General features: G+C 40.7%; 2 protein-coding genes across 5 annotated transcripts in view; both read right to left on the reverse strand.

Annotated features, from left to right (window-relative positions):
* LOC100787964 (pentatricopeptide repeat-containing protein At4g04790, mitochondrial) overlaps positions 1-24684 on the reverse strand; it is a 43619-nt gene that overhangs the window by 4090 nt on the left and 14845 nt on the right. For 3 of the 4 annotated variants that reach the window (XM_006582184.4, XM_014776763.3, XM_006582185.4), the window contains 4 exons: positions 24541-24636; positions 17394-17492; positions 16892-17011; positions 6133-6237 (listed from right to left, as the gene is read on the reverse strand). In XM_006582184.4, the coding sequence (XP_006582247.1) occupies positions 6133-6237; positions 16892-17011; positions 17394-17492; positions 24541-24636 (420 nt within the window). The remainder of the gene's footprint in view (positions 1-6132; positions 6238-16891; positions 17012-17393; positions 17493-24540; positions 24637-24684) is intronic. The other variant, XM_041016684.1, reaches the window with a different exon arrangement.
* On the reverse strand, positions 4825-6053 carry LOC100791335 (glutaredoxin-C5, chloroplastic). Its single transcript, XM_014776766.3, has one exon. It carries the CDS (start codon positions 5697-5699, stop codon positions 5205-5207), a length of 495 nt encoding a protein of 164 aa, XP_014632252.1. The 5' UTR covers positions 5700-6053; the 3' UTR covers positions 4825-5204.

Raw genomic sequence — 24684 nt, forward strand, 5'->3', positions numbered from 1 at the left:
TCGGCGGCGGGCAGAAAAACAGTAGATGAGGACGGGGGCGTAGAAGCAATAGGGACGGAGGAAGACACCACGACGGGAGCCAAGGAACAAGAAGATGACGCCCGCCATCGGAGGGACAATGAGGACCCAGCAAAGTCCGAGACGGGAGCTCGAGGAATGAGGGATATGACTGGCGGCGCAGTGACGGATTCCGTCGAAGAGGAGATGACGGCGCGCGGCGAGGAATGTCGACGACCGTTGCCGTCAAACCCTTTAGAACCACTACCGTCGGGAACGGATAGTGCGGACCAGAATAATGGGGTGTCTGGTCAAAGCAGCGGACCAGTGGATAATGCTAATGTCCAATGGGTCAGCAAAGGCACGGACACTGTGCAGACCAAAGCTCTGCATGCACAAAGTTGTAGCGCAGTGGCGGCAGAAGTCCAAGGGAAAGGTGTGCACGAAACAGGGGATGAACAGAATCTCGGCAACTGTGACAGCACTGTCATTACACACAGTTTGCATGAAAATGGAAAAAGGGAGGAGACAGTGAACGTTGGAGGAGAAGAGTTTGAGGAAGGTCAATGTAATTTTAAATCAGCAATCCAAAGGTCACGTGACTTGGAGATAAAAGGGCCAATGGACCTGGGCCTTGCTATTCACACTCCCTCAAAAGTTGTTTCCATTCATAATAAAAGCCCAGCTTCAAGAGAAGCTAGATTTTCTACTCCGTGGCTAGTGTATTCTCGAAAAAAGGGAAAAGACAAAAACACAGCCCACACAGCAACTGGTGCAATCATGAATCAAATTAATATAAGCCTAGTATTTTTCGATAATGAACCAAGTCAGCAAAAAAATGATGAAAGTGGACTTCAGCATCAACAACTGAACATGGATCAGTCATTAACACAGCAAAGGCTTAACATACAAAACCAAGCGGAAAATCAAGACCATTATGCAGAGAGTGTGTGGAATATGGTTACTGAACTGGGGCTGACAACAGGAACTTCAAAAAGAAATTATGTTCAAATGCTGGAGGAAATGGAGGAAAGAGATGGAGAAGAGGCAGCTAGCTTGGGAATTAAGAGATGGACTCCATGAATATCATCTCATACAATGTAAGAGGATTAGGGAGGGGGGTTAAATGGCCGACAATAAGAAGGATGGTTAATGAGCATCGCATTGATATGTTGTGCTTACAAGAAACAAAAAAGGAGAGTATAAATAAGGCAATGTGCCAGGCATTATGGGGGAAATCTGATTTCAGTTGGGAGGCATATCCAGCGGCTAATTCAGCTGGGGGTATACTTTGTGTTTGGAATGAGACATCCTTCAAGGTGGAAAGCAGAGTGGTAGGAGCTGGTTTCATATTGTTGTCAGGGAAGTGGGGCCAAGAGTCACATTTAATACATGTCGTCAATATCTATTCCTCGTGCAATCTTCACGAGAAAAGAGTGTTGTGGGACAGTGTAGCTCAATTGAAAAATCAAAACCCGGGCGGATACTGGTGCATCTTAGGGGATTTTAACAATATCAGGATGTCATCAGAGAGAATGGGGTCCTCTCAGAGGGGGCTGGTAGATGGAAGTATTGCGGAATTCAACAATTGGATCGAGGAGTTGGAGGTAGAAGAGGCGCCTTGGGTGGGCAAGAGATTCACTTGGTTTAGACCGAATGGTAGAGCTAAAAGTAAGTTGGATAGATTTTTGGTTTCCCCAGAATGGCTGGCCAAATGGCCTACGTCCGCCCAATCAGTGTTGGCTAGGAATTTTTCGGACCATTGTCCTGTTCTGCTCAGGTCCAAAAATGCTGACTGGGGTCCAAAACCCTTCAGATTACTAGATTGTTGGCTATCCGATAAATCTTTCCACAAAGTCGTCACTGAAAGCTGGTCGTCCAATTCTCAAAGCGGGTGGGGGGGTTATGTGCTAAAAGAAAAAATCAAAGCGCTAAAAAAGAAGATAAAGGTGTAGAACAAAGAGCAATTTGGGGACACTTTCAGCAAATTCAAGAAGATAGAAGAAGAGTTAAATAAATTGGAAGAGGTATCAGTTGAAAGACAGCTGGAAGACAACGAACGGATAGTTAGAAAGCGGCTTCAGCAAGAATTATGGGAGGCAGCCCAAACACATGAGTCCCTGTTGAGACAAAAGGCCAGATCCAGGTGGATTAAGGAAGGAGATTGTAACTCGAGATATTTCCACTTACTGATAAATTCAAGGCGGAGATCCAATTGTCTGAACGGAGTGATAGTGGATGGCGTGTGGAAGGATGAACCGGCAGTAGTCAAAGAGGAAGTCAGGAGGTTTTTTGCTCGGAGGTTCCAGGAAGATGTTTTTGACAGACCAACTTTAGATGGAATCAGTTTCAAAACCATTAATTCTTTGCAGAATGACATGCTAGTGGAACGTTTCAAGGAGGAGGAAATAAAAAAGGCTGTGTGGAGCTGTGGAAGTGATAGAAGTCCAGGTCCGGACTGGCTTAATTTTAAATTCATCAAGCAATTTTGGGAGGTCATCAAACCAGATTTTCTCAGATTCTTTGATGAGTTCTATGTTAATGGAGTATTCCCGAGGGGTCTGAATGCATCTTTCATAGCGTTAATCCCGAAGGTAGCGGACCCTCAAGTGCTGAATGACTATAGGCCTATCTCACTGATAGGGTGTACGTATAAGATTCTCGCTAAGGTGTTGGCTAACAGATTGAAGAAAGTTATGCACACCATCATTAATGAACGACAGTCAGCATTCATAGAAGGCAGACATATGCTCCATAGTGTGGTGATAGCAAACGAGGTAGTCGAAGAGGCTAAAAGATGTCAAAAACCTTGCTTTGTTTTCAAAGTGGATTATGAGAAGGCTTACGATTCAGTGTCCTGGGAATTCTTGTTCTACATGATGAGGAGAATGGGCTTTGTTCCAAAGTGGATTCATTGGATGTCCAGATGTCTAAAATCAGCTTCGATATCTATTTTGGTTAACGGCAGCCCTTCATGTGAGTTCGTACCGCAGAAAGGGCTCAGACAGGGAGATCCTTTATCACCTCTTCTGTTCAACATTGTTGCTGAAGGACTAAGCGGTATAATGTCAAAGGCTATTGACAGAGGCCTATATAGGGGATACTTATCGGGCATAAATAAGGTTGAGGTTAGCCTGCTCCAGTATGCAGATGATACAATATTTTTGGGAGAGGCAACCATGGAAAATGTAAGAACTATCAAAGCCATACTGCGTGTTTTTGAACTGGCATCGGGACTCAAAATAAATTTTGCTAAAAGCAGTTGTGGGGCATTTGGTATGACGGAGCAATGGACCCATGGTGCATCCAACTACCTCAATTGTAGCTTGATGTCTTTTCCTTTCACATATCTTGGCATTCCTATTGGTGCCAATCCCAGAAGATGTCAGACTTGGGACCCTATCATCACTAAATGCGAGAGAAAATTAGCGAAATGGAAACAACGGCATTTGTCCTTTGGGGGGAGAGTGATTCTCATAAATTCAGTGCTAACATCCATTCCGATTTATTTTTTCTCATTTTTCAGGGTTCCTAAACAGGTTGTAGACAAGCTAGTCAGATTACAGAGGAATTTCTTATGGGGAGGTGCGTTGGATCAAAACAAGATTGCTTGGATTCGGTGGGAGAAGGTATGCTTACCAAAGGAAGAAGGAGGCTTGGGAGTTAAGGATATTACCGCGTTTAATGTATCATTGCTGGGAAAGTGGAAATGGGATTTGTTTCAGAACCAGGGGGAGACTTGGGCAAGAGTACTTGACTTAAAGTATGGAGGATGGAGGAGTCTAGATGGAGATCATAAGGGCAGTACCGAATCCCTGTGGTGGAGGGACTTGAAGATGGTAAATCATCACACTCTTCAAGGACAACAGATGAACAGACCAATTTCTTGGATGGTCGGGTGCGGGGATAAGTTCAAATTCTGGGAGGACAAGTGGATAGATGGAGAAAGCCAATTATCAGTGAAATATCGAAGACTGTACACCATATCGGCTCAAAAACATCATCTCATTCAGCAATTAGGAGCTTTCAAAGAAGAAGGGTGGGAATGGCATTTCCAGTGGAGGAGGTCGTTGTTTGATAGTGAGATAGAGTTGGCGGTCGCATTCATACAAGAAATTGAAGGGATCACAATCAGCCCAGATTTAAGTGACCAATGGAGATGGACAGCAGAACCAAATGGAAGCTATTCGGCTAGGAGTGCCTATAGAGCAGTTAGACAAAGCGTGTCAGGAGAGGGACAGGATGGCGGATATAAGGAATTATGGAAGCTTAGGGTACCATTGAAAGTGACTATTTTTGCTTGGAGGTTACTAAAGGACAGATTGCCAACCAAAGGTAATTTGAAGAAAAAAAGGGTTGAATTGCAAGAATACTTGTGTCCTTTTTGCAGATCGGTGGAAGAGAATGCAAGTCATTTATTCTTTCAATGCAGCAAAATTATCCCTTTGTGGTGGGAAGCGGCATCGTGGGTGAATCTGGCAGGGGTATTTCCGCATCAACCGAGACATCATTTTATCCAGCATTTCTATGGAGTATATGACGGAGTGCATGCACACAGATGGCAGTCGTGGTGGTTAGCACTGACTTATACAATCTGGAAGCATAGAAATAGCATCATCTTCTCCAATGCTGTTTTCAATGCTCATAATATAATGGACGAAGCACTGTTTTTGCTATGGACATGGCTCAGAAACTTAGAAAAGAATTTCACATCTCATTTTAATCAGTGGTATTCAAATATCAAAGATTGCTTTCTTCGGACACCAACATAGGGAAATAGATTAAAGCTCTGCACTATTATCCTATGTAGTTTTCTTTCAGCTTGTATAATATCAAGGCTTGTTATAGAATCAGCTATGATTCGTATTTATACAAATATGTATCGATTTAGTACCTCTGGTACTTAGTAATGAATATATTATATTTTTGGCTGATAAAAAAAAAAAACAATTATTCCAGGTACAATCCCAAGTTGCAACTTTAGTTCAGTAAACCAGTCAACTGCATATTTGCAACTATAAGTTCCTAACTAAACAAACGTCAATGTTTGAAGTTATCAGTGTGCTCTGGTTTCTTTCAACCAGCATTTGTGTCTAGCAATAACATTGAGAGAACTGCATTGACCTACAAAGTAACAAATTGAGGATCATGTTCCCTTTAGGATGCCAGTCAACAGCTTAGCTCTCAGTTTTTTTAGCATTCACTTCTCATAGCAAAGGTTCTAGTTCTCCTTTCCGGTACAGCTTCAGTGTATCTGTACAGCCGCCAATGCGTTTGCCACCAATAAATACATTTGGCACAGTGTGTTGCCCTGTGATCCTTTCCAAAACCTTCTGCAACTGTGGCCCTTGAGGACCCAATTCGTCTAATTCAAAGACAAGAGGGTCGACGCCGAGTTTTTTGAAGAGGATTTTCATCTCAGAGGAATAGAAACACCAGGTTTTGGAATAAATGACAACTGGGTTCTCAGCTACGGTCTTTTTGATGGTGTCTTCGAGGCAAGACCTGAAAGAGGAAGAGGAAAAGGCTCGAACTACTGCCAAGGTGGGAATGCGGTTTGGCATTGGAGGAGAAACATTGATGCAGGAAAAGGGGCGAGAGTAAGAGAACAAGAGTTTGGTGAAAGAAGAAGAAGATAACTTTAGAGAAGGTTTCAAGTTTGAGATAGGAAGAGCAACAGCGTTACCCAATCCCAATGCCATTCTTCTCTTCTCCTTGATTCTGCTCTGTTCGACTTCATTGGTGTATATGCCTATGCTACGTTATCCCCATTCATAACAAAAGGCATGTAGAATAATTATTGAGAATCAATCAAACTAAGAATATGTAGAATAAGAAAGAAAGCTTTTATTATACTTAGAGCTGCAGTTGGTATTATAAAACTAAAGCAGAACCAAAGTTGGCTAAATTAGCAGCAAACTTCAAACACCCCCTTCAGAAACTATTTATGGTTAATTAGATCAAATTAATGAGAAAATTATTTGTTAGAAATAATGGTGTGAACATGACAAGCTACATGCGGCTACTCATCAATATACAAGTTCTATCATCTAGAAATTTAAAGCTTGCACAATGCCTCTATTACCCTCATAGTCCCAGTAAACATAATGCCAGGTATGCTGCATATACTGATACCTGTTTTGCCTTCTCCAATTTTCCAGAAGCTGCATATGAATTAATAAGTGCCATAAAAATTTGTTTTGTAGCATGGACTCCAGATTGCTTCATTTCTTCACAATACTACAAAAAATATTGTAATTAGCAACTCAAAATGTTCATACATCAAACTTAAGATCAGAACTTCAGTTAACATAAAATCTTAGTTACATCAATTCATCAAAAGTGTATGAATGAAGCTACTTTAAACAAACAATTAGCGGTTAATCATGTTCATATTTTTTGGGCATGAATGGTTGAACATTTAATAATCAAGGATTACTAGAAGTTCACTGATTTCAGCCCTCCCATTATCATGATAAACATACATTAAAGCATATGAATTTGATCTGTGTACAACACATCAGAGATTATTTCAGCATACTTGATGAAAATTCATTCAACACTGAAAGTTCCAAGGAGAATCCGAACAATTTGTTCATAGACCAGGCTTCCAAACACAAAACTAGCAGAACAAAAACTAGCATTCACGAGAAGAATATAGACAGAACCACAGTAAACAAGTTGCCAACAGTTATATGTGCTTTTATTTTAAATTTTGAAAAAAAGGATTCTAAAAGATTTAGCTAGTTAAGATCAAAATTAAATTATTCAGATCTGATCTGATTTGACTCTCCCTATCTTATCCTTATAATCAAAGTGGTTAGTATGTCTGCTAGCCAGATATACCTAAACTCTCATGTAGTTCCAATCAATCAATAATAAAGTCATTTAAGAGAGAGAGAATGAGTAGAGAGAGAAACAAAGGGTGGGAGAGAGTTAGGCATAGAGGAGGTCATTGAGAGAGAACGAGTGAGACTGAGAGTGGATTCTCGACGGACTCACGTCGGGAACAGGGATGGACAACAGCAATGCTACAATCAAACAAATTGGAGGGATCAAAACGAAATATCCTCCTTCTACTTCACGCGATTCTCCGACAATGTCACCAAGAAGGAACTATGGTATCAATTCAAAAAATGGGGCGATGTGAGGGAGATATTCATATCCAAGCAAAGGAATAAGGATGGTAGGAGGTACGGGTTTATTAGATTCAAAGGTGTTCATGACATGCACATACTCGAAAGGCAACTGGACAGTATTGTTATCAGAGGTATGAAGCTATACGTCAATATTCCAAAATATGGGAGAGAAAGGGGTAGAAAGACAAATTCAGAAGATAAACAGAAGGGGCAAGAGCAAAGGAATGAGAACGAAGCATCTCGTTCTACACAAAGATGCACAAGAACGAACCAGGCATCGTATGCGGAGGTGGTTGCGAGGAAAGGTCATATGAAGGCACCACACAGTCGCAAAGGCGGGCTCTCATCACTATACCTCGACACATCTTCGAATATGCAGAAATGACTCAGTGAAGCTTGGGTAGGACGATTGAAAAATCCGACGATGTTCGACATGGTTGAAGATGAACTGAGGTAGGATATTGGAGCGCACATCTCACCCAAATACATGGGGGATGACATGGTTCTATTACTTGGTCTTACTGACACAAAAGCAGAACAACTGATTCAAGAAGAAATCCATGAAACGCCTCCCCTGTTCTACACGCTGCAGAAATGGAATCCGAGCCTATGTCCGGGATATGGGTTGACCTGGGTCCAGTGCTGGGGCATCCCGCTTCTAGCCTGGGACACGATGCAAATCAAGAAGATCGTGGTAGAGGTCGACGATGATGTTGATGAACGTCGGCGTTTGGACAGAGCACGGGTGCTCATTAAAACACCGTGGAAACCCGCGATTCAGCATACGTTAAATGTCTACATAGATTCAGAGGTCTATGAAGTGCGTATATTGGAGGAATGCGGATATAGCACCGACATCTGCCATTGTAGAAGAAGCAGCGTTATGGTGTCGCCAGAGGAGATTGACTCTGACGGAAGTTTCATGGGATCACCGATTAAGGAGAGGACCCATGCGTCAGAGAAAGACGACGCCGCGCGGGACACGGAGACACCGGCAACGACGAGGGCCCACTACGGAGCAATTGCAGAACCGATAGCGGAGGTGACGAAGACCAGTGCACGCAATTACCTAGTGGTCAAAACGAAATACAACGACCACTGGGTAATAGTAATCTCCTGCGGACATACGAGGTTAGGCAGAAAGGAAACAAAGAGGACTCCACAATGGGTATGGTCGCAGAATGGGCGGCACGCCAATCGATGTGGACTGAGATCAACCATTTAGATGTTGAAATCTACAAGGTAGGTAGGGGGCAGTACGTCGGGAAGGAAAAATGCACAACGGGACAAACACTTGCTATAAAAGTGAAAATGGGTCAGGTATAAGGAGGGGCATGAGGTAGGAGAACTCAGCTGGAAGGAGAAAGAGGCACGTGACCCCATGTGGAAGAGGAAACTAGTTCAAATGAGTTGGGCTTTTCTATTCACACCCCTGTTAAAGCCCCAACACCCCATGGTTCCAGCCCACAAACTAATAACACAGCTACAGCTCCCTCTTGGCAGGTGTATTCTCAAACTAGGAGGTAACAAAAGCAAGTGCAGGTGGGATGTGCAAATTCTGAAGCCCACAACACAGAATCAAGATTAAACATAACAAGCACACAGCAGCAACAAAATAAAATAAGCGCACAGCAGCAACAAGTAACGGACAGAGACAAGGGAGGAAAGGGCTACAACCATAATCTTGTCCACAGAGAAGTATTATCAGTTCAGGATGCAGTGGAGGATGCAAGCTTAGGGGAAAATAACATGCAACATGCAACAAAGATATGGGAAATAGCAAAACATTTGGGGGCAACGGGAGCTGCAGATCAGGGGAGAATTATTGGGAAAATCATGACAATGGAGGAAAGAGATAGGAAAGAGGCAAAGAGATTGGGGAATAGAAGTGATAACCCATAAACATTATCAGATACAATGTTAGAGGGTTAGCGAGGGGTTGAAATGGACAGCAATAAGGAGATTGGTTAAAAAAGAGAATGTAGATATGATATGTGTCCAGAAAATTAAGAAAGAGACAATTGAGAAGTCAATGTGCCAAACATTGTGGGGGGGACCCAGAAGTAGCCTGGGAAGTGCAACCCGCATCTAACATGGCAGGGGGGATCTTATGCATGTGGAGTGAAAAAACATTCAAACTAGAAAGGAAAGTTATTGGAAATGGCTTCATTTTGTTGATAGGTCAGTGGATCAAGGAGGCACAACATGTTTATATTGTAAGCATATACTTACCATGTGATATTCAGAATAAAAGAATTCTATGGGATGCCATCAAACAGCTGAAAACCTCAAATTAGGGGGGATTGTGGTGCATATTGGGGGACTTCAATAACATTAGAAATCATTCAGAAAGGATAGGAGTTTGTCAGAGGGGGGTGGGGGAGAGTAATATCAATGAGTTCAATGAATGGATTGAAGAGATGGAGGTAGAGGACGTGTCATGGGTGGGAAGAAAATTCACATGGTTCAGACCCAATGGAGCTGCTAGGAGCAAATTGGACAGATTTTTGGTATCTCCAGAATGGCTTGCCAAATGGCCCGGAAGTATCCAGCATCCACTGGATAGGAACTTTTCTGATCATTACCCAGTTTTTCTCAGGTCTAAGTTTATAGACTGGGGCCCAAAACCGTTCAAGATCCTTGACTGTTGGCTCCTAGACAACTCATTCAAGACAATTGTGCAAGACTGTTGGACGTCTCACCAGGAAAGGGGTTGGGGAGGTTACGTGCTTAAAAGAAAAATAAAGCGACTGAAAGAAAGGCTGAAGATATGGAATAGGAACCAGTATGATGATACTTTTAAGAAATTCAAGAAGATTGAGGATGAGTTAAACAAGATGGAAGAGAGCTCAACTGATAGACATCTTTCTCCTCAAGAAATGTTAATTAGGAAATAGCTCCAAGAAGAGTTGTGGGTAACTGCCCAATCTCATGAATCTCTACTAAGGCAGAAGGTGAGATCTAGATGGGTTAAAGAAGATGATTGCAACTCCTATTATTTTCATTTAATAGTAAATGCTAGCCGTAGAAGTAACTCTCTGAATGAAGTGTGGATTGATGGCTCATGGATTGAAGAACCAGCAAGAGTAAAAGAGGCAGTCAGATTATTTTTCTTCCAAAGATTCCAAGAAACTGATCAACATAGACCCTGCTTAGATGGTATTTGCTTTCAGACCATTAGCCACCAGCAAAATGACATGCTACTGGGGCGCTTTCAAGAGATAGAGGTAAAAGATACAGTTTGAGAATGTAGGAGTGAGAAAAGTCCAGGCCCAGATAGAATTAATTTTAAATTCATCAAGAGTTTTTGGCATATAATCAAACCTGACATCCTTCGGTTTATGGACGAATTCTATGCCAATGAAACTTTCCCAAGGGACTGCAATGCCTCTTTCATAGCTTTAATCCCTAAGGTGGCGAATCCATAAGTTCTAGATGAATACAGACCTATATCACTTATAGGTTGTATGTACAAGATAGTTGCCAAGTTGTTGGCTAATAGATTGAAGAAAGTCATGCCACTCATAATAGATGAAAGGCAATCTGCATTCATAGAGGGCAGACACCTGTTACAAAGTGCATTGATAGCAAATGAGGTGGTCAAGGAGGCTGAAAGAAGGCAGAAGTCATGTATTGTATTCAAAGTGAACTATGAGAAGGCGTATGATTCAGTCTCCTGGGATTTTTTGTTTTACATGCTCAAAAGGTTGGACTTTTGTTCCAAATAGATCCAGTGGATAAAGAGGTGCTTAAAATCTGCATCTATTTCGGTACTGGTAAATGATAACCCCTCGTCTGAGTTCATTCCACAAAGAGGGCTTAGGCAAGGGGACCCATTAGCCCCCTTTCTTTTCAATATTGTTGTTGAGGCATTAAATGGGCTGATGAGAGAAGCTGTGAAGAAAAATTTATTTAGGGGATTCCCAGTGGGCTCAAACAACATGGAAATTAGCATCCTCCAATATGCAGATGACACTATTTTTTGGAAAGGCATCAATGGAGAATGTCAAGGCAATCAAAGCAATTCTGAGGACCCTTGAACTTGTATCAGGCCTCAAAATTAATTTTGCAAAAAGCTGTTTTGGTGCAATTGGAATGTCGGACAGGTGGAAGCTTGATGCAGCCATTTGCTTGAATTGTAGTTTGTTGTCCATCCCGTTTGTTTACCTAGGAATACCTATAGGGGCAAACTCTAGGCGTTGTCAGTTGTGGGATCCTATTTTCAAAAAGTGTAAGAGAAAATTAGCTAAGTGGAAGTAAAGACACCTTTCATTTGGGGGAGAGTAACTCTTATACAGTCGATCTGAACTTCCATTCCTATTTATTTCTTATCTTTTTTCAAGATTCCCAAGAAGGTGATGGACAAGTTAGTGAGATTGCAACGCAGATTCCTATGGGGTGGCGGATCAGATCAAAATAAGATTGCCTGGATTAAATGGGAGACAGTTTGCCTCCCAAAAGAAAAAGGGGGGCTTGGGCATCAAGGACATAAACACTTTTAATCTTGCTCTGCTTGATAAATGGAAGTGGAATCTATTTCAGCATGAAGGACAACTGATGGCTAGGGTTCTGGAGTCTAAATATGGTGGATGGAGGAATTTGGATGAAGCACCTCATGACAACAATGAGTCCATATGGTGGAGTGACCTAAAGATGGTTTTTCAAAACTCAAAACAGAATGATGATGTCCAAAATAGTATAGTGTTGAGGGTTGGCTGCGGCGACAGGATCAAGTTCTGGGAGGACAAATGGACAGATGGAGAGGTATCACTATTAGCAAAATACCCCAGAATGTACCTAATTTCTTGCCAACAAAACCAACTTATCCAGCAAATGGGAGCTATAAGGAATCAGGGTGGAGTGGAATTTTTCATGGAGGAGGCCATTGTTCGACAATGAGATACCAATGACTGTTAGTTTCCTAAAAGATATTGAAAGTAAGCATATCCAGACACATAAAAGAGATGATTGGGTGTGGACGGCAGATCCACGTGGGCAGTACTCAACGCAAAGTGCTTACAATATGTTGAGGGGGGAAGCAATAGAGGGGATCTAGGATCGAGCCTTTGAGGAACTGTGGAAGTTGAAGGTCCCAACCAAATTTTCAGTGTTTGCATGGAGGCTACTTAGAGATAGATTGCCAATTAAAATAAACCTTCACAGGAGACAAGTTGAGGTCAATGATAGGCGCTGTCCATTTTGCAGCAGTATGGAGGAGGATGCAGGACACTTGTTCTTTCACTGCAGTAAAATCATCCCTATTTGGTAGGAATCCTTGTCTTGTGTGAACATTTCAGGAGCTTTCCCACAAAACCCAAGACCTCATTTCCTCCAACATGGCTCGATAATGGCTTATGGGATAAGGACTAATAGGTGAAAATGTTGGTGGCTGGCTGTGACTTGGACTATATGACAGCAAAGGAACAAGATAATATTCTCCAATGACTCCTTCGACAGCAACAAACTGATGGATGAGACATTTTTTTTACTGTGGACATGGCTGAGAAATTTGGAGAAGGATTTTTCAATTCATTTTAATCAATGGTCTAGTAATCTTAGAGCAGGGCTTGTGTATCAGTAGAGGATAGAAACATAGATTAGCCGTAGCTTTTACTACCATGTTTGTAGCCTGGATTTGGTTCCTATCTAGACTTCATTTAGTCTGATTTGGAACCAAAAGTACAGGTAACCAAATATCTGTACTTTAGTACCTCTGGTACTCAATTTTATATATATCTTTGCTGATTAAAAAAAAAAATCAAGATCATTTTCTTCTCCATAAATTACATGGTATCAAAGCTTAGGCTCTAATCCTGTGTTCGCCCACCACCATGTCTTCAACAAAATCTAAATTCGTTGAAGTTGCATGATCATCATCAGTAGTCAATGCTATGTCCTCGGGTTTAAGTTTACAGCTTATAATCCAAAAGCTGAATGGAAGAAACTACATTGAATGAACTCAATCTATGAAACCTTGGCGTGATCATTGTAGAAAACTAGGGCTTAGAAAGGATACTTACTAGAAACACCACAGAAAGCCACCTGACTAGAAAAAGAAAACAAATGGAGGTCAGGTATTTCAAACCTCAAATGGAGAAAACATGGAGCAAACGGGAAACTCTAAGTACTCACTTTCTCTAAGGAACAATTGGAGCATTTCTACAAAATCTTTTCAACTAAAACGTCAATTATTCCATCCTCTTCTCTAGCCCATAAAGGTATTTCTTTTTCTACTGCTCTTTTTAGTACCAAACAAAATTCTAAAATTAAATCCCCATGGATCATTGATTCTGGAGCTACTTACCACATGAAAAATTGTTCAAACTTCAAAAAATTTCTTCACGTGTAGTTGTGCAGGTCATAAAAGGATTAGAATTGCATATGGTATCTTTTCTACTATAGCGTGTTGGTTCCACTCCTATATCTAAATCTCTAATTCTTCACAATTCCTTCATGTCCCAAATCTGTCATGTAACCTTTTGTCCATTAGGAAATTAACACACGATCTAAACTGTTTGGCTATTTTTTACTCCTCTAATTGCAAATTGCAAGAGTTGAGTTCAAGGATGATGATTGGCAGTGGTAAGGAAGTTGATGGACTCTTTCTTTGAGGATGAAGTTGGTTTTAACAGAAAAATTCAGAGTAGTTGTCTCTATTGAAAATATAATTCAAATATTTTGTATTTATTGAATGGTGGTTTATAGGCAAGTCATGTCTAATTTAGAGATACAAAATCTCCTAAATCAAACTGTGGTTTCATTCAAACACACAGATTCAGCAGCTATACGTCTCTCCTTTCTTTCTTTTAACATGGTATATAGAGCCTTAGAGGCCATTTGTAACATCTCATTTTTTCGTAAAAAAAAAAAATTTAAGAAAAATAAAAAATAAATAATTTTAGAAAAATGCTGAGATATTTATAATTAAATAAATAAGGAGAAATAACTTTATTAATAAAAATAATGGTTTGAAGGAAAATAAAAAAAATATTTTATTTATTCATTTGATAAGAAATAAAATAAAATTCTTGTTTATAAAATAATAAAAACAAAGAAAAATAAAGTAAATAATAGGCTGAGAGTACTCTACCTATAAATAAAGACACGTTAGGTTAGTTTTCAGACTGACAATACATCTTTACGCTTCCTCTTCCTCTCAATTTTGTTTTCCCTTCTTCTTCTCTTAAAATCCTCTCTTTTTCCCACATACACTCAAACCTGTCTCAGTAAAATAACGATCCCGAACTCGTTAACCGTTGGATCATCATGAAATTTGAGCACCTTTCAGAACTCATTTTCGAACATTCTCATTGTTGGAATTTGCGAAATATTATCTGAGGTGAGAGAAATGTCATTCGTATCGTAGCTTTCTCTTTTTCCACAGAGACCCAAAACCTGTCTTCGTAAAACTACGATTTCAGACTCGTCAACTGTTGGATTGTCGTGAAATTTCGATACCACCTTTGGAACCCATTTTTGCACATCTCCACCATTGAAATTTGTGAAATAATGTCCACAGAAAGAGAAACGTCCCTCACACGGAGACAGTAAAATAGAAGCTTCAATCCCTTCTTTTTCGCTCTAACGCTTAGAAATCCTAATAGAGCAACCAAAGGAAAAGCTTGAGAAATCTTAGACAACTACTAGAGATGTCACTATCACTGTTGGAATACACACGTGAGCCCACTTAGAGGTAAGGAATGAATTTATTGTAATTGAAGTTAGAATGAACATGTATAGGGATCTTTAGAGGATTAAATTGAGATTTATTTTGAGGATGTTTATTCAATTATAATTTTTCCTTTATGATTATAAATATAATATTGTTGTGTTTGACGAACAATCGATGCCCTGCTGCAAATTGGTTGATAAATTGAGTGTTCTTAGTGTTTTCGTGTTTTTTTACCTATGATTTGATTCCTTGATTTTGATATTGATTATATGAAATTGTTTAAGGGGTTTTACTCCCCATGTTGTGAGAAACATTTTTGTATAAATTATTTGTATTTTAGATAAGATTTACTAGGTGAGCATGATAAATTGTAATATTGAGATCATAAAATTATGATTAAAATTGTGTGCAAATGATAAATTGAATATGTGATGAATTGTGGGATAACATGTTGCTTTGAGATTATAATATTGCTATTGAGATTGAGTATAAGCATAAAGTTAAACATGTGTTAATTTGTGAGAAATACGTAAACATGTGATGGTGGATTGTAACATTATAAGATGTTAAATTGTGAACATGAGATTTGACTGTGAATAAGTGTGTAGTTAACACTTGATGTGACAATACTTGTTTTATGAGCTGTGAATTATACGATAACCCGACTATTGTTTACCTTGAGAAAAGTGTTAATGCGCAATGTTAAAGAAAAAGAGTAGGATTCTTAGTTAGGAACCTAAAGTGTTAAATTGTAGCGCAATGTGTTAAACGTGTTTGAAACACGAGTGTGAGGTCGTGGGTATTGTATAATTCATGAACAGTATCTGCGTGCAAAAATTGTTTTAGGGGTTGAACCTTAATCAAGAAGGTGAAGCCCTAACAAATTCTTCGGAATCTAGGCCTTAAGGGTAAAGGGAAAAGTCAGTCGATTTGAGTGCTCCTTTAAACCTATGATGATCCCATATGGTTGGAGCATCGTCACACCTTATGATTTTACTTAGTGAGAGTGATCTGGCATATCCATTGTGTGGTGTGTCTTATTATGTACTCCTAAGTGTCCTAAAATGATTTTTCATTGAAATGATACCACATTGCATACAGGCTTGAATCTTAGTATAATTATTGCCTAATGTTTGCTAATTGTTTATTATGAAATTGATGAGTGTTGTTACGTCTTGACCCGAGTGTGTGACTCATGTGTAGTGTGATTGGTGATTGAAAAATGAATTTTAAATGATAAAGTGGTGAAGTGACGTGGATTGTATTAAGTTGAACTATGTTATAAATAGTTTCATAATTTATTTTGATTACGTCTTTGTTTGTTTGTATTTTTTTTAGAAATGTGATAGCTCACTCCCAGTGTTATTTGTGTTTGGATCATGTGATGATCTCGAACCTTACGTTCGTGGGAGCAAATAACTAGGTGGATGACTTTATAGAATCTCGTGCTAGAAGATGCTGGGATACAATGTTCTGATAGGATGTGACATTGAGGATGAGTTTTTATTTTAATTGCATGATGTTATTTTATTTTATTTTACTTCATTGATTTAACAAAATTTCTTTCGTAAGCTTTGACGGCCTTGTTTTAAGCCATATATGCTTTTAATAAGTTTTATTTGACAATAGTGAAGTGAATGTAAACCTTTTATCGACGTGAATTTGTTTATCAGTATTTCTATATGTTTTATTTATTTATATGTATGTCAGAGTAAAAGGTGTTACACTGTTATCCATTGCCCGCCAACTGCCACCCACCACCACACACTATGGATTAGTGGCAAAAGGTACAAGGACCACCTCACCACTACCACCAATTCTATGACAGTAGTCGATAGTGCCAAATGGGAGAAGATTGATGCACAACTGTGTAGTGTCATCAAGTCCTATCCTCCATACTTCCATCAAACTAATTTCTTGCCCTCATTTTAGAAGGCAAATTACATTGGAGATTATCAATGTTAAAAGTTAATCATTTGGCAAGAACACTAGACAAAAAATAATATAACTTAAAATAATATAACTTAAAAATAAGAGTTTATGCCCAATTTCTAGTCAGGCATTACTGTAAAGCTTAAGTTACCTTGATTATATCCTCTTCCGTTTCACAATTCTGAATCAAATAGTAGAAAGTATGAGAATCAGGTTTTACATTGGCACCTCGCATTTGATTGAGGACCCTCAACCCTCCTCTGATGTTCTTCTACAAAATATCAAACACCGTGAGAAAAGGAATGCATTATTTGTGTTAAAATAGGAGAAATCAGAGGTATAATGGACTGAAAACTGTGTTAGAGTACACAACGGATGCTCTATTATATAGTGGTCACTACAATAAATACTAATAATGAGAGGATATTTTGTTTCTTTGAAATCAAAAATAGTATATGCATATAAGATAAATGTCCATGCAATCTACATTTTGAAGTCTCTAGCATGCATTGTCAAGAGGCTATTTTAACTTATTGTCTAAAATGAAAAAAGTTGCAACATATTAAATTAAAGCAAAACATTCAAATCTAGTTGGAAAAATAGTTGAAAGTTTGACTGAGAATAGATGTATCCTAAAAATTCAAGAATGTCACCTCTCGAAAATATCCTGCCATTATAGCATTGTACATGTTTGTTGTAGGCTTGAAATTCATATCCTCTAAGTCAGCAATCATCCTGTATGCCCCTTCAAACTGCATCAAGAAAGTAAATACAAAATAAGTTTGCTGCATATTTGACATGTGACACCAATGTAAGACAGACAATTTAAATTCCTAACTAAAAGGAGTTCTTTTCTAATTTCTGTTACCTCTTGTACCCTAGAGCATTTTTCAAGGGAAGTCAATCAATGGTGCTCATCAGTTTTACTTTTAAGTATGTGTGTTGGTTTCACGGTGGGAAGTATCATAATTAATTTTGCCTCCAGTCAAATGAGATTTCAGTAAAAATATAGATGTTTGGTCATTGTTAGGTTCAGAAAATTGATTTTGCCTCCAAACCTTGGTTTAATTAGAATTGATAAAATGTAACATTTGCGTTAGGTTGAAAAATGTACAATAAGTTTTGTAGCAAACTTGCTTTCAAGTAAAAACATCCAAACATAAACCATTTCACTTAAAAATCAAATTTAAACAAAACTATTTTAATTCAAAATCAATTAGCACATGTTCACCCAAACACGCACTACATCCAATCTATGTGGCACAAGCAGCATTGTTTCTTGTACCTCGGGTAACAGATGCTTGAAATTCTGGACTGGAGAGATACCAATGAGAGAGAGACAAAGAGAGAGAGAGAGTCAGAGAGAGAGGGAGAGAGCAAGGGAGAGAGACTAGACAGCAACAGAGAGCGAGACAACGTAGGGGTAGAGAGAGCATACACCGTGAGTGGGGGAGAGACGGTGGAGCGTGGAGAGAGAGTGAGAGAGAGAGTGACATAAGGCAATCTAGGCGGACGTACGAAGAGGACTATCTACGACACCGTGAAAGGAGCAGTGGAGTTCACAAGCGAAGATGGAGCAACGCACACAACGGAGCTCAGGGCCACGATGTGGACAACAAGTCCACTACCAATGATGGTGAATGGGTTCAAGTAACCCATAGGAGGAAGACGACCACGGCACATCATAGTCATCAACCCAGACCCAGAAACAACCAAGCTATTGATAGAACAGTAACATGGAGAGACAAGGCCGGCGTCACCACTTTCTATTTCTGTAGATTCCCTACTTGGGTAAAGGAGAAGGATTTATGGCAGGTTTTTCACAGATGGGGTAAGGTGTGGGAGGTGTTTATACCCAAAAATAGAAACAAAGAAGGCCATCGTTACGGATTTGTCAGGTTCAAAGAGGTGGAAGACGAAATGCGACTGGAACGTCAACTTGATAACAACATTTTCTTCGGAGAGATGAAGATGTTTGTTAATCGACCCAAGTTCGAAAGGCGTAAGGCAGTAAGACTGAACATAAAGGATGACTGCCAACCTGATAATGGCAAGCCACAACGTGTGATTAATTATGAGGAACGACTGCAGCGAACAAGCACCACTGACGGAAGACTGCGGTCTTACGCTGAGGTGGTGAAGACGTCCTCGATGGGAGATGGTGCTTTGCATAATCAGGGGGCAGACTCCTCACAACCCTCTATGGCTGAACATAGGCCACCGGCGGTTATAACCACAAACATGGAGCAGAACAAATGGATACAGCAGGCATGGGTTGGCCGTTTGAAAAATAGGGGAATGTTCGAAAGGCTAGAGGACGAGCTGAAGTGGGTCTTAGACCCTGAAGTTACTCCCTGTTACTGGGGTGATGACTGGATCATCCTCCACAACATGGAAGATACTAAGGCCACAAGGCTTGTGAAAGAAGAGAAGACATATGGGTCGACACCCATCCTGGACCTTCAGAAATGGTCCCAGGATATCCGTCCATCTCATAGGCTGGCGTGGATACTCCTCTGGGGTTTGCCGCCGTCAGCGTGGGACTCGGAATGCATGGGAAAGGTGGTAGAGGGGGTCGGCGAGATGGTGGAAGTGGATGATTACGTGGAACGGAGACGACGGCTTGACGTGGCACGAATCCTAATCCGGACGGCGATGAAACCAGGGATTCGAACTGAGTTGCAGGCGGTCATCGACGGCACTGAAATCGCCCTCCACGTGATAGAAGACATGAGCTGTTTGGGTACGACGAGGGACCAGCAGAGGATGGGTTCTTGGCTGCCTCCGTCCCCGCTCTCGACCGAGCCAAACAGCCCCGTCTCTGACGGAACGGACATCTTCGGGATTGATTCCATCCTCGAATTCCCTGAAGATGGGCCAGAAGACGACGGCGTTGGTGTCTCCACCGCTGAGAGGAGGGTTCGCGATACGCAGACATGTTGTGACCAATGGACCCAGACCACTGGGAGATGCGGCTTGGACCGGTCCTTCACCGCCAATGATGACGTGGATGCCTCACATGACGACAACGCGGTTTTAAAAAATTACCCAACCGTTGAAGGCCTTGCTAGGTCCCACGAAACCGGCGTTGGTCAAAATGGATTGCAGCAGGGAACATTAAATGCTTCTGGGAATAGGAGAGAGAAGTTCCCCTTACGTGCACCGCTAAGGCACCTTGAACAACATGCGGGTCAACAGAGGAATCCAAATGAGGAAACCTCTGCAGACATTGACCATTACTCAGAAAAGAAGCAGGAGCAGAAGCATAGGAATGTAGCTTGTCCACCGACACCACCTGCAATGACCGACAACAGGGATAATATATCCCCACACCAGCATGAGACAAATATGGCCAAAGGAGATATGGGCCTCAGACCCCCAGGCCCAATTCCTGGTTCTGCTGAGACTAAATTCTATGTTAGAAGAAGAAAAATAATCAAGGGGCTTAGAGAAACGGCCCATATTAACCAGGTACTGCCCGAGGAACATCTAACACCTCTTACAATGGTGCCTACTACCAAAGGAACCTCGCAAACAGGCCACATCACTACAGCATCTCTTCTGGAATTAAATAGCACAAAACAGGACTTGTGCTTTGGGGAACCAAATCCCTATATTCTGGAAAGTCAGTGTGCCTTAATAGAAGAAATGGGTTTGACCCATGGGGACAATAGTAGGAAGCTTCGTGAGATGATGTCAGACATGGAAAAAAGGGATTCTAATTTGGCAGTTGAGATGGGAATTAAACAGGCCCAACCATGAATATCCTCTCCTACAATTCAAGAGGCTTGGGCAGGGGAATAAAGTGGGCTGCCATTAGGAGGATTAACATGAAGCATAAGGTGGACATTGCATGTTTTCAAGAGACAAAAAAGGATTCTTTTGATAAGAGTATATGCCAATCCATGTGGGGGGATTCTTCTGTATCCTGGGATTTTGTTCCATCAATCCAAGCAGCAGGTGGCCTGCTGTGCCTGTGGAATAATTCTCAATTCCAGGTGGAAAGGAAGGTCAAAGGTAGGCACTTTCTAATGCTGGTAGGTAAGTGGATAAAAGAAGATCAGTGGCTGCATATTGTCAATGTGTATGCCCCCTGCGACCAACAGGGGAAAAGGATTTTGTGGGAGGAATTGAGACAATTAAAAATCTCTAATTCTGATGGCCTCTGGTGTGTTCTGGGAGATTTCAACTCAATTAGGAACCAGGCTGAGAGAATCAGCTCATCTCAAAGGATAGCTGCCACCTCAGATTCCTTAGCTTTCAATGATTGGATATCTGAGATGGAGCTTCATGAAATTAGAAGCCTTGGAAGCAGCTTTACCTGGTTTAGACCCAATGGTAGTGCCAAGAGCCGCCTTGATAGATTCCTGGTATCTGATCAACGGCTATCTAAGTGGCCTAATACCTATCAGCATGTTCTGCAAAGAGATTTCTCTGATCACTGCCCTCTCATTTTGAAGACTGATATGGTGGACTGGGGCCCTAAGCCTTTTTGGGTTGTGGATTGGTGGCTGAACCAAAAGGGCTATCACTCTATGGTTAAAGAGGCTTGGACTGCAGATCAGCAGGGAGGTTGGGGTGGAATTGCACTTAAAAATAAGCTGAGGAATTTGAGACAGTCAATAAAACAATGGAGCAAAGACAGGGGGGACATTAAAGCAAACAACATACAGCATTTGAAACAGAAACTATCTGATTTGGAGAATATTGCTTCCCATAGAACCTTATCTGCAGCTGAAGTTCAGACCAAGAGAGCATTACAGCAACAGTTGTGGGACACTGCAAGTGCCTATGAATCCCTTATGAGACAGAAGTCCAGGGCCAAGTGGATCAAGGAGGGGGATAGGAATTCAGCTTATTTTCACAAGCTCATTAATTTCAGAAGATGCTCAAATGCTGTTCATGGAGTTTTCATTGATGGTGTATGGGTCCAGCAGCCTCATCTTGTTAAGAATGCAATGCTTAAGTTCTTTCATGAAAGATTCACTGAACAGAATCCATGTAGACCTACCTTGGATGGGGTAAATTTTCCTATGATAGATCATAATCAAAGAGAGGGGCTGGTTGCCCCTTTCTCAGATGCAGAAATCAAAGACGCTGTTTGGAGTTGTGATGGTGATAAATGTCCGGGGCCAGACGGTTTTAACTTTAGATTTATCAAGGAGTTTTGGGGGGTGCTCAAACCTGATTTTAGAAGATTTGTGGACGAATTTTATGTTCATGGAAGCTTCCCTAGAGGCAGCAACGCTTCTTTTGTGGCTCTTATTCCAAAGATATCTCAACCCCAGTCATTAAATGACTACAGGCCCATTTCCCTCATTGGGTGTATGTATAAAGTAATAGCCAAACTCTTGGCAAATAGGTTGAGAAATCTGTTGGATGGGTTAATTGATGAACGGCAGACAGCTTTCATAAGAAATAGACACATTCTCCATGGAATTCTCATTCTTAATGAGGTGGTGGATGAGGCTACTAAGAGAAAAAAGCCTACTATGATCTTTAAAGTGGACTTCGAAAAAGCATACGATTCAGTATCTTGGGCTTTCTTGGATTACATGATGGAAAGGCTAGGTTTCTGCCTTAAATGGAGACAATGGATATCTGCATGTCTTCATTCAGCTACTATCTCAATTTTAGTAAATGGGAGCCCTACCAAGGAAATAGTCCCCTCTAGAGGATTGCGACAAGGAGATCCTTTGGCTCCTATGCTATTTAATATAGTGGCTGAGGGCCTTACCGGCATGATGAGAGAGGCTGTTAATAAAAACCTTTACAGAAGTTTCTTGAGTGGGAAGCAAAATGAGCCTATAAACATTTTGCAATATGCTGACGACACGGTCTTCGTTGGAGAGGCCTCTTGGGATAATATTCTTGTGTTGAAATCCATGCTTAGAGGATTTGAAATGGTATCGGGCTTGAGAATCAACTATGCAAAAAGCCAATTTGGGGTTGTCGGTTTTCAAGCCAATTGGGCTCAGCAAGCAGCCCAATTCCTGAACTGTAGACAGTTGGATACCCCTTTCTACTATTTAGGCATGTCTATTGCTGTTAAAGCTTCCAGCATGGTGGTTTGGGAGCCTTTGCTTAACAAATTTCAAGCCAAGCTCTCAAAGTGGAATCAGAAAACTTTGTCTATGGGTGGTAGAGTTACCTTGATAAAATCTGTCCTGAGTGCACTCCCTATATATCTACTATCTTTCTTCAAGATCCCCCAAAGAATAGTGGATAAGTTGGTGACCCTCCAAAGGCAGTTTCTGTGGGGGGGAACTCAACACCATAACAGAATTCCTTGGGTCAAGTGGGCTGACATCTGCAATCCGAAGATTGATGGGGGATTGGGAATCAAAGACCTGTCCAATTTCAATGCAGCCTTAAGGGGAAGATGGATCTGGGGATTAACTTCTAATCACAACCAGCTTTGGGCCAGACTTCTTACCTCCAAATATGGAGGTTTGGCAGACTTGCAGAGCAGTAGAGTTAAAGGGTGGCATTCTTCGTGGTGGAAGGATCTCAAAAAACTTTATCATCAGCCAGATTTTCAGATTATTCACCAAAATATGACCTGGAGGGTTGGATGTGGGGATAGGGTAAGGTTTTGGCAAGATCCATGGATAGGTCAGGGATGTAGCCTTCAGCAAAAGTACCATCAATTATTTTTGATTAGCAGACAGCAAAACCTGTCCATTTCTAACATGGGGAAATTTTCTCAAAATACATGGAGCTGGGATTTTAGATGGAGAAGGAATCTATTTGATTATGAGAATGAGCAAGCCATAGCTTTCATGGAAGATATATCTGCCTTTTCTATTCAGCAGCAGTTGCAGGATATTATGGTATGGCAAGCAGAACCTAATGGACTCTATTCTACCAAGTCAGCTTATAGGCTCTTGATGCCTACCAATAGTCCTGGACAGCACAGTAGGAATTTTCAGATTCTAATGAAGCTTAAAATGCCCCCAAGGGCTGACATGTTTTCTTGGAGATTGTTTAGGGATAGACTTCCTACCAGGGCCAATTTGCTTAGGAGAAATGTGGTTCTACAACAAACTATGTGTCCCCTTTGTGGAAATCACCAGGAGGAGGCTGGCCATCTCTTTTTTCATTGCAGAATGACTATAGGGCTGTGGTGGGAATTTATGAGCTGGACCCGGTTTAAAGGAGCGTTCTCAGCTGACCCAGCAACACATTTTATTCAATTCTGTGAGGGCTTTGGGACACAGAGGAATCATAATAGGAGGTGTATATGGTGGATTGCTCTAACTAGTACTATTTGGCAACACAGGAATTCCCTCTTGTTTAAGGGCACACCATTTGAACCTCCCAAAGTGTTGGATGATGCTCTATTTCATGCTTGGTCTTGGCTTAAAGTTTCAGAAAAAGGTTTTAATATTCCATTTAACCATTGGTCTTCCACTCTTCCGGAGACCTTTGGTTAATTTGTAATATTTCCTTGTGGTGGGTATTGGTGGGTTTTGCTTTTGGAAGGTGGCATTTTCAGTGCCTTGTATTTGTAATCTCAGTACCTCTGGTACTGCTATGCTTTAATATTATTAATAATATAATTTTGCCTTCCAAAAAAAAAAAAAAAAACGCACTACATCCATTGCAAGTTAATTGACTATTAGGTCATGGTCTTAGGGAGCGGTTGTAGGAAGTATATTATGTGAATATTCAATACCGGCTAACATAAAAGCTATATGCCATATAATAGAATTTCCTCTGCCTATACATGACCTTAAAAAGATCATATTGCAGAAAACGTATGTATGCAACCATGTAAACAAAATAGATACAACTTACATCTTTCATCCTGACGAAAAAGTGTACCAAACGCCTGCATATTTCACCGTTCAACTCCAAATGATAGCGACATATTATGGAATAGATTCGATGGACCTTGATTTAGTCAAGCATGGAAGAAAAGAAAAAAATAGATATTAGTAT

The sequence above is a fragment of the Glycine max genome, chromosome 6, assembly GCF_000004515.6.
Source record: "Glycine max cultivar Williams 82 chromosome 6, Glycine_max_v4.0, whole genome shotgun sequence".
NCBI classification, from domain to species: domain Eukaryota; kingdom Viridiplantae; phylum Streptophyta; class Magnoliopsida; order Fabales; family Fabaceae; genus Glycine; species Glycine max.

What these genes read in the sequence shown, in the direction of transcription:
- LOC100791335 (XM_014776766.3), bottom strand. Translation starts at nt 5,699, where the DNA reads ATGGCATTGGGATTGGGTAACGCTGTTGCTCTTCCTATCTCAAACTTG.